Here is a 10,915-nt window from a genome sequence, read left to right as displayed (position 1 = left end):
AAGAAATTAAGTCATAAACTCTCTCTCTCTCTCTCTCTCTCTCTCTCTCTCTCTCTCTCTCTCTCTCTCTCTCTCTCTCTCTCTCTCTCTCTCTCTGAATGCATGAAGAAAGAGAGAGAAAATATGCAAATTATCCCCTATCTCTATTCTGTCTTCGTTCTATGCAATTACGAGGAGGAGGAGGAGAAGGAGGAGGAGGGGGAGGAGGAGGAGGAGGAGAAGGAGAACGAGGAGGAAGTAAGGATCGCATGACAAAGAGGAAGAAAATTACATCTTTTAGCACCCAGCCTCTCTCTCTCTCTCTCTCTCTCTCTCTCTCTCTCTCTCTCTCTCTCTCTCTCTCTCTCTCTCTCTCTCTCTCTCTCTCTCTCTCTCTCCTGGTCGTGTGTGCATATTTTCCATTTATTTTCTCGCTTCCTTCGTCCCCACAACCACTAACGCCTATTCATCTCCTCCTCCTCCTCCTCCTCCTCCTCCTCCTCCTCCTCCTCCTCCTCCTCCTCCTCCTCCTCCTGCTCCTCCACTTGCATATCTTCTTCAGCCGCCTTCTCATCTATGTATGCTTAACGACAACGGAGAGAGAGAGAGAGAGAGAGAGAGAGAGAGAGAGAGAGAGAGAGAGAGAGAGAGAGAGAGAGAGAGAGAGAGAGAGAGAGAGAGAGAGAGAGAGAGAGAGAGAGAGAGAGAGAGAGAGAGAGAGAGAGAGAGAGAGAGAAATATGCAAGGTTTCCAAATATTTATAATCAATAAAAATACAAAAATAAGAACTGAACAACAAAACGTGCTAGAAGAGAGGAGGAGGAGGAGGAGGAGGAGGAGGAGGAGGAGGAGCAGGAATAGTTGGAGAGTAAGTGAAGAAAATGTAGGAATGGTGTGAAAAGGAATGGTAGAAGAAATAAAGGAGGAGGAGGAGGAGGAGGAGGAGGAGGAGGAGGAGGAGGAGGAGGAGGAGGAGGAGGAGGAGGAGGAGGAGGAGGAGGAGGAGAAGGAGGAGGAGAAGGATCTAGCCAGGTGAGTGACAGTGATAATATATACGAATTGACACACACACACACACACACACACATGAAAGCTATGACTTTTGATTGGCGTGTGTGTGTGTGTGTGTGTGTGTGTGTGTGTGTGTGTGTGTGTGTGTGTGTGTGTGTGTGTGTGTGTGTGTGTGTGTGTGTGTGTGTGTGTGTGTGTGTGTGTGTGTGTGTGTGTGTGTGTGTGTGTGTGTGTGTGTGTACCATCCACTAGGATACTCGAGTTAATTTTGTGCGTGCACTCTCTCTCTCTCTCTCTCTCTCTCTCTCTCTCTCTCTCTCTCTCTCTCTCTCTCTCTCTCTCTCTCTCTCTCTCTCTCTCTCTCTCTCTCTCACTCGTTTTCTTCATCAGTCTGTACTCTCCTAAAATCCGTTTTCTCTTGACAAGAAGTTTATATATCAGCGATGAGCAACAGGAGAGAGAGAGAGAGAGAGAGAGAGAGAGAGAGAGAGAGAGAGAGAGAGAGAGAGAGAGAGAGAGAGAGAGAGAGAGAGAGAAAATCTGATAATGGATATTCATTGCTTGTTTATTTAATTTACTTGACATTAAGAGGCTGATAATTGAGGTGTTGACAAAGAGAGAGAGAGAGAGAGAGAGAGAGAGAGAGAGAGAGAGAGAGAGAGAGAGAGAGAGAGAGAGAGAGGTGTGTGTGTGTGTGTGTGTGTGTGTGTGTGTGTGTGTGTGTGTGTGTGTGTGTGTGTGTGTGTGTGTGTGTGTGTGTGTGTGTGTGTGTGTGTGTGTGTGTGTGTGTGTGTGTGTGTGTGTGTGTGTGTGTGTGTGAATACTCGTCCTTGCTTGTATGTATGTATGTACGAGTATGTATGTATGTATGTATGTAAGTTCGTGTGTATGTATGTCTTTCCAGGATGTGTTGGAATGCGCACGCACACGCACACGCAAGCGCGCGCGCACACACACACACACACACACACACACACACACACACACACACACACACACACACACACACACACACACACACACACACACACACACACAATATATCTTTGTGTAATGATAAATGGTTATAAAATTAGGTGGAGGAGGAGGAGGAGGAGGAGGAGGAGGAGGAGGAGGAGGAGGAGGAGGAGGAGGAGGAGGAGGAGGAGGAGGAGGAGGAGAAGAAGAAGAAGAAGAAGAAGAAGAAGAAGAAGAAGAAGAAGAAGAAGAAGAAGAAGAAGAAGAAGAAGAATACAAACAAAGGAATACAAAGGAAAGCCAAACAGCAACAGACCTTTTGGTCCTTGCAAGGCTGTTTGGTAACTACTTCTAACTAGCTACAGTGAAGAGAGACAGGACAGCATAGCAGAAGGCTCCTCCCCACCCACCACTCCCTCCAGCTTGCGCTGGCATGGAGGAGGAGGAGGAGGAGGAGGAGGAGGAGGAGGAGGAGGAGAAAGAAGAAGAAGAAGAAGAAGAAGAAGAAGAAGAAGAAGAAGAAGAAGAAGAAGAAGAAGAAGAAGAAGAAGAAGAAGAAGAAGAAGAAGAAGAGGAGGAGGAGGAGGAGGAGGAGGAGGAGGAGGAGGAGGAGGAGGAGGAGGAGGAGGAGGAGGAGGAGGAACAAGCTAGCAAACAAACAAACACACACACACACACACACACACACACACACACACACACACACACACACACACACACACACACACACACACACACACACACTGTTAATCTGGTAGCAGGACAGTTCGTCACTTAAGGAGGAAGTGTTGCGCTGTGTCTGCAAAACATTTCTGTCAGTTGTCACGAGTGTTGCGTGGATCATAACCATATTTCACAGGTACAAGAAATTTAGACACTGGAAAAACACACTTTGTCGACTGATATATACTTTTCAGACTAATATTATTCTTATACTTTTCATAATTTAATCATCTGTAATCTTAAAGGAAAAAAAATAATCGCAATTTTTTAAACATTTTTTGCACAGGTCTGAAACTTAAAGAAAAGAGAATTTTCAATGTGCACACGTCAGCCTGATAGCAGGGATGTGTTCCTCACTTCACCAAGGACCATTGCTTGTTAAGAGTGGCGCGTGGCAGACGGCCAGCACGCCCAAACAAGCCGTTACACACCTAACTAACCAAACCACACCTGCTTCCCACCTGACCTAACACAACCCCCAAGCCAACCCAACCACACCCTCCCACACCTGCTGACCCATGCTCCGCCAACAGGTGTGGTGGTGGACGTGGGGTGCACGGCGGGCTGCACGCTGTGTTCGCCCATCAACGGGTGCCTGGCGTGCGAGGCGCCATACTTCCTGGTGCTGCAGAGGGAGGGGGCGCGGCAGACGGCCTCCTGCACCAAGACGTGTCCCAGAGGCTTCTTCAAGGTCAAGAAGAAGAGGAACGGCTTCTGCACTAGTGAGTCTTAATTGCGCTGTGCTGTGACAGGCTTCGCTCTCTCAATGAACCTTTGTTTGTTTGTTTTTTTAATAGCTATTTTTAAATTTTCTATTACTACTCTAGAAAACTCCAATAACTTCCATTATACCTTGCTAAACTGTCACCAGAACCACGGAGACACTTGAAAACCTCGTAACTTCCACTGCAGCCTGCTGAACTATCACTAAAACCTTTGTAATCACCAATAACTTCCACCACAGCCTGTTAAACTGTCCCCAGAACCATAAAAACACCTTGAAAACACCAATAACTTCCACTACACCCCGTTCAAATCAAATGTAGCAGGACGAGACCTTTAAGAGTACAGACTACACACATTTTACTGAGAGGAATCATAACTATCTGTACTAAAATAAAAGTCTGGCCACTCAGTCACTCTTAAATGCAACTGCCATGAGTGTGTGAGTCTGGGTCAGGTTTCCCCAAGTAGGACCAACACAAGAGATGCTAAAAGGTTTTATTACTCTATCATTTGCTTCGTTTAACTGTCAGGGGGCACGTCTTTCAGAGTGTGACAGGGACAGACACACCCGGATGTAAACAGAGAGGCCACACACACACACACACACACACACACACACACACACACACACACACACACATTATTATTATTATTATTATTACACACACGTCCTTCCCCCTAAAAAAATAAACAAAACAAAACAAAACACACCCACACACACGCACACACACCCATACCACACCTGTCCCACGCACACACCTGCTGACACCTGCAAACCTCAAATTTTTATTAACTCTTTTGACTCTTCCTTGGCAACTGTTTTTTTTTTTTTTTTCATAGCTTTTTTTTTTTTTTTTATTCCTGGCCTGACTCTTACAAAATCTCAGGGTCATTAATCAGGAGGGGACAAGAAATAATGGGTTCAGGAGGTTAGGTTTAAAATAGAATTGGTTTTCATAGAGAGTGTTGGATGAATGGTGCAGACTCAGTAATCAAGTGGTTTGTGTCGAGTCACTGGGAAGCTTTAGAGATGAGAAGAATTTATGGATGAGGATGATAGGTGGAAAAAAGGCAGGTGTGTTGTATACAAGGACTGCCACGTGTAGGCCTAATGGGTTCTTGCACCACCCCTTGTGTCCTTGAGTTTTTAGGTTCAGATGTTTTCAGTTTGTTTCTTTCCTTTCCCTGTGTTTGTCATCCTATCCACTGCTAAACTCTCTTCTCATTTCTTACCTTCCTTCATTTTTCTCTTTGTTTCCTTCCTTTCCTTATGTTTGTTACCCTTCCCACTGCTAAACTCTCGTCTCATTTCTTACTTTCCTTCATTTTCCTCTTTGTTTCCTTCCTTTCCCTGTGTTTGTCATCCTATCCACTGCTAAACTCTCGTCTCATTTCTTACTTTCCTTCTTTTTCCTCTTTGTTTCTTTTCTTTCGTGTTTGTCATCCTATCCACTGCTAAACTCTCGCCTCATTTCTTACTTTCCTTCATTTTCCTCTTTGTTTCCTTCCTTTCCCTGTGTTTGTCATCCTATCCACTGCCAAACTCTCTTCTCATTTCCTTATGTGTGTTTTATACAGGGACTGCCACGGGTAGGTCTGACGGCTTCCTGCACCAGCCCTTGTGTTCTTATGTTGTAAATAACTCAATATTTTCAGAGTGCACCATGCTGGGCTGTGAGGAGTGTCTGGGCCCTCACTACTGCTCCACCTGTCAACGCCACTTCTTCAATTACTTCGGTAAATGCATCAGAGAAACGACAGGTGAGCCATGGAGACAGGTGAGGCTGAAGTACGGCACAGGTTACTCATTAGACGGGTAGAATTCAAGGCAGGACAGGGAACAGAGAAGGGGATACTGTCAGTTGCCTCAAACAGGTGAGTGACAGGAATATGGTACAGGTTACTGATTAGACAGGTAAAGAATTCAAGGTAGGGCAGAAACAGAGAAGGGGTTACGTCAGTTCCCTCAGACACCTGCGCTTCAGTGAGGAAAAGATGAGGTTTAGTGCAGCAGAGGCGGTGCTTCACTGCTTGGAAACTGTATGTGAGGCCTCGAATGTTGCTGGAGTTAATGAGAAAAGAGTTAAAGGTGGCGTCAAGACACTTAAGGTGATGCCAGAAGAGCAGTCCGACCTGTGTGTGTGTGTGTGTGTGTGTGTGTGTGTGTGTGTGTGTGTTTTCTTATGGAACACGGATAATGGCAAAGGAAAAAAAAACACACAGGTACCAGTCTCAAAAAAATGAATAAACAAATAAAGGATAAAAAAGAACCATCCAGAATTGTACAAGTGTTTGGAACCTCCCCCGTGAAAGAGTCCAAGTCACAGGAAGGGGGATACACAGGAGCAGACAGGCAGAGAGTTTACCAGCAGGGAGGGCGTTGTCTTTTGAGGGCAGGCTGTGACGCGGATGGAAGCGTTCAGAGAGGCCACACCTAGGTCACAAAATTCATGAGTTTACACCACCCCTTGATCCAGTGCTTGTAACACGTCGCTGGGAGTAATTATCTTCTCTGCGGGTGTCTATTGCCTCCTCCTGTGTGTGTGTGTGTGTGTGTGTGTGTGTGTGTGTGTGTGTGTGTGTGTGTGTGTGTGTGTGTGTGTGTGTGTGTGTGTGTGTGTGTGTGTGTGTGTGTGTGTGTGTGTGTGTGTGTGTGTGTGTGATTTAGGGATTCGAAATTAAGGTGTTTTTCACTTATAATCCTCAATGTTTTAATCATTCGAGTTTTATTATTCAGAGTTGTGTTATTTAGTTTATTTGTTGGGTTTTCAGAGGTTCACAAAAAAGGGGAAGTTAATTTGTGTTTTATTATTTTTCGGGTTCTATTGTTGGACAGCGACTCAGCTCCTCCAATCACTCTCAAAGTTGTGTTTCTATGATGTTGTGTTAAGATATCTAATTTACCTGGGATTCTAAAAACTGCCGACAATAAACATCTACCTGTCTGTCTATCTATCTATCTGTGTGTGTGTGTGTGTGTGTGTGCTAAGTTTTTAATCCCCACACCTTGCCAACAGGTACCGGCAGCACACACCCCCACCTGGGCACCACGCTGACGAAGATGACGAAGGAGGAGGAGGAGAAGGAAGAAGACATAAAAACAATCACAAATAAAGAAGAGGAGATGAAGATAAAAACATTATCACCACTTCAAAACACCACTACTACTACCACTACTACTACTACTGCTGCTACACGACCCACGGACCTCCCAGCAACCTCCCCTTCGCCCCCTCTGTCAGGCAGGGCGCGGCGACCCCTACACTCCGGAAGGGGACGCGCCAGACACTGCAGAAGAAGGCGCAGAAGAAAGAAGGGAAAACACGGGAACAGAGACGCAGTAGAAGAGAAGAGAGGAAATAAGAAAACAAGGACAAAAGGAAATAGAAGAGAATGCACAAGAAGGGAGAGAAGAAGAAAGAGGAGGAGGAGAAAGAGAAGGAGAAGGAGGAAAAATACAAGGAAAACTACTACAACTACTTCTACTACTACTACTACAACTACTGCTACTACTACTACTACTATTACTACTAGGCCTACTACAGTGGTGTCAGAGGAAACAATAACCAGAATGATAGACCTATCCTTATTGGGGAAGGAGGGGGGGCATGTGGGGCAGGGGACAGACAAACCCCTCCTCCCCCCCACACACCTGACCAGCCGGAAATTCTTGTACAATAGGCCTAGGGAGATGGCCAGGTATAAACAATCGAAGGCCTATAAACGAAAGAAATCAGGTGACTGAATACCTAAAAAAAAAAAAAATGCGCCATGTTGAAAAGGATACTACTACTACTACTACTACTACTACTACTACTACTACTACTACTACTGTTGCTGGTGTGTAAAGAAGTGCAGTTTCATTCACAGATTTCTCATTTTTCACTAGTCCGTCCACACACACACACACACACACACACACACACACACACACACACACACACACACACACACACACACACACACACACACACACACACAAAGGTAATCAGTCCGTCCTTATGTTATCAGGAAATATTTACGTAGTTGGGAATAAAAATGAAAAAAAAATAACAAAAAAGTGGAAAAAAGAAAAATAGAAAAATAGTTATAGTGAAAGTAATATGTATATAGTTTTTAGTTTTATGATATTAGATAGATAGATACAGAGAGAGAGAGAGAGAGAGAGAGAGAGAGAGAGAGAGAGAGAGAGAGAGAGAGAGAGAGAGAGAGAGAGAGAGAGAGAGAGAGAGAGAGAGAGAGAGAGAGAGAGAGAGAGAGAAGTTAATCTACCTATATATTCACCTATGCAAAAAATAGAATAGTTATCTCACTATCTCACTATCTTTAACACACACACACACACACACACACACACACACACACACACACACACACACACACACACACACACACACACACACACACACATACACACACACGCATCACTTTTCAATATAAATGTGTAAATTAAACCATAAGAACGAAGATCATAAATATTGTTTCCTTACACTCGCCTTTACAAACCCCATGGAAAAAAATATCAAGTGTTTATTCAAGAAAGAAAGAAAGAAAGAAAGAAAGAAAGAGAGATTACCTTGATAAATGAGGTAAATAAAGATAAGCTGATAAATAGTAAAAAAATACATCTTTCTCTCCTCCTCCTCCTCCTCCTCCTCATGTATAGCTTTCTTTCTCTAACTTCTTATATTTCTTTTTTTTTCTCTCTCTAGTACACATACACACACACACACACACACACACACACACACACACACACACACACACACACGTATTACATAAGTTATACACAGTAGAGAAAATAAAATATATAATTATGCAAAAAAAAAAAAGAACATTAAAATAAACACAGTAAGCTACGTGAAAATACAAATATTAATAATAGTAACACTTAATTGTCATCAGGTGGAAAAGTAAACAGGTAAATAAAATAGACACACCTGAAATATTGTAGCATTAATTCATTACAAACCTACACACAAAAAAAATAAAATAAAATAAAATAAAATACAAACAATACAATACAAAATACAGCCAGGTACTCACCAAACATCATCATCAGCAGCAGCAGCATCAGCAGGACTGACGAAGGCGACGAAAGGGAGGCAGGTGAAGAAGATAATAAAGGTGAGAAAAGAAAGGGTGGAGGAAGAATAGGTGGAGGAAGAACAGGTGAATAAAGAACAGAACAAAGAAGAAGTGAATAAGGAACAGGTGAATAAAGAGCAGGAGAAAGATAATTAAAGAACAGGTGAATAAAGAGCAGGAAAACAAAGATAATTAAAGAACAGGTGAATAAAGAGCAGGAGAACAAAGATAATTAAAGAATAGATGAATAAAGAGCAGGAAAACAAAGATAATTAAAGAACAGGTGAATAAAGAGCAGGAGAACAAAGACAATTAAAGAATAGATGAATAAAGAGCAGGAGAACAAAGATAATTAAAGAACAGGTGAATAAAGAGCAGGAAAACAAAGATAATTAAAGAACAGGTGAATAAAGAGCAGGAAAACAAAGATAATTAAAGAACAGGTGAATAAAGAGCAGGAAAACAAAGAACAGCTGAACAAGAACAAGTAAACAAAAAAACAGGTGAAGAAAGAGTTATGTTCCTCCGTCACGCTCCTGTCACGCCTCTTCTTCTTCTCCGTTTTCTGTGTTTTTCTTTAGTTTCCCTTTCCATTTTCTATTAGGCTCTACGTTTTCTACCATCGTTATTCATTATTGTTCTTTTAAATCAGTTATTCACTTTCACTTATTTTATTTATTTTCCCGTCACTGTTATTGATTTTCACTTTCATATTTTCTATTATTAAATTTTCACTATTTTTTTTTTGTCATTCATTATCACAATTTTTCGATCATTATCATTCACTTCCATTTCATTTATTATTTTTTTATTATCATTCACTTTCATTCCATTTACCATCACTTTCATTCATTTTCAATATTTCTGACCGCAATCATTCACTTCCATTTCATTTTCTGTCACGGTTATTCACTTTCACCTCAGTTTTTCCGTCACAATCATTCACTAACACCATATTTATTTCCTCACGATCATTCAGTCAATATTTTTCATCATTCACTATTTTTTTTCACGATCACTCCTACTTTTTGTCTGTTTTCCTTCACTGTCACACCTGAGGAAGAGGAAGAGGTAATAATTAGACTCGTAGCAAGCCATCCACCTGTCACACCTGGCCTAATTAACAGTATTTGTGAAACCATGGTGAAAACTACTACTAGCATATCAAAATTGTTACTAATCTATTCTCTGATTATTAAAACTGTTAAACCGCACAGAAACTAATATCCTAACCTAACCTAATTGTCACTAACGTAATCCCAGTATGAAAATAAAATAGATAAATCAATAAAGTAGCAATAATAATGAAGTGTATAGTAAATAATAATACATAAATAAAAGTCAATAAATAAAATACAGAAAATAGTAACCTAACCTAACCTAACGTAACCTAACCTAACGTAACCTAACCTAACCTAACCTAACCTAACCTAACGTAACCTAACCTAACCTAACGTAACGTAACGTAACCTAACCTAACGTAACCTAACCTAAACCTAACCTAACGTAACTAACCTAACACCAGTATAAAAAAAATAAAAATAGATAAATAAATAAAGCAGCAATAATAATAATAACGAGTATAGTAAAGAAAATATAGAAATGTCAATAAATAGAGTACAGAAACTAGCCTAACCTAATCCCACCCCACTATGAAATAAAATGGATAAATAAATAAAACAGCGACAATAACGACGTGCATAGTGAAGAAAATGTCGAAATAAAAGTCAATAAATAAAATACAAAAAATTTACCGAGAATGAAAACTGATTACAAACTCGCCAAAAACAGACCCTCTCATATTTCCACTAATTACACACTCCCCTTACTACCTGCGCACCTCTACATTCCTGGGTTAATTAGCAGGGGAGTTGGTGCACCTACCCTAATCTGGACAGTTTAAAAAAGAACCGAAAAGTGAGTGAAATTAGGTAAAATAAAGAGTAAACAAATACTTAACTCTCGCCCATCTTGCTTCTTCAGGTCACGTGATTAGCGCGGGTTCCAATATTTAGCGTTCGAGTCTCCATGATTTTTCCGTCTTTTACTTTTACTAGGCTTCCGTTAATTAATTCTTATCTCTCCCTTACTTAAATTAATTCAAGAGCTATTAATTTATTTGGTTTGTATGTGGGCATTCCATCTTCGTTTTTTTTTTTTTTTCATTATTTTTTTTAGTTACGTTACTCATTTTTTTCTTATTTTCACTTCCGTTTATTTACTTATTATTCTTTCACATTTTTTTTTAAATCGTTATGTACTCAGTGAGATTAGCGGTGAAACTAAAGAAACGAATTATCATAAACCCAACCTAACCTGATCATGACATGAATATGCTAATGTTATTTCAATATTACCCTTATTTGGTTATTGTCCATGTTGTCTATCAGCGTGGTGTGTGTGCGAGTGTGCGTGTGGGGGGGTGTGGCGC

General features: G+C 41.3%; 1 protein-coding gene and 1 long non-coding RNA gene across 3 annotated transcripts in view; one reads left to right on the top strand and one right to left on the bottom strand.

Annotated features, from left to right (window-relative positions):
- LOC135092892 (R-spondin-3-like) overlaps positions 1–7,377 on the top strand; it is a 96,314-nt gene extending 88,937 nt beyond the window's left edge. For both annotated transcript variants that reach the window (XM_063991662.1, XM_063991661.1), the window contains exons 2-4: positions 3,204–3,392; positions 5,053–5,157; positions 6,414–7,377. In XM_063991662.1, the coding sequence (XP_063847732.1) occupies positions 3,204–3,392; positions 5,053–5,157; positions 6,414–7,141 (1,022 nt within the window). In that variant the 3' untranslated portion in view covers positions 7,142–7,377. The remainder of the gene's footprint in view (positions 1–3,203; positions 3,393–5,052; positions 5,158–6,413) is intronic.
- Positions 1–9,691, bottom strand: part of LOC135092893 (uncharacterized) — a 109,299-nt gene extending 99,608 nt beyond the window's left edge. The window contains exon 1 of the long non-coding RNA XR_010263110.1: positions 8,443–9,691. This is a non-coding gene — a long non-coding RNA (uncharacterized LOC135092893). The remainder of the gene's footprint in view (positions 1–8,442) is intronic.
- Between the last annotated feature and the right edge of the window lie 1,224 nt (positions 9,692–10,915).

This window comes from Scylla paramamosain, chromosome 41, assembly GCF_035594125.1.
Source record: "Scylla paramamosain isolate STU-SP2022 chromosome 41, ASM3559412v1, whole genome shotgun sequence".
NCBI lineage: Eukaryota > Metazoa > Arthropoda > Malacostraca > Decapoda > Portunidae > Scylla > Scylla paramamosain.
The sequence above is the reverse complement of the archived record's forward strand: the minus strand, read 5'-3'. Positions and strand labels throughout refer to the sequence as shown.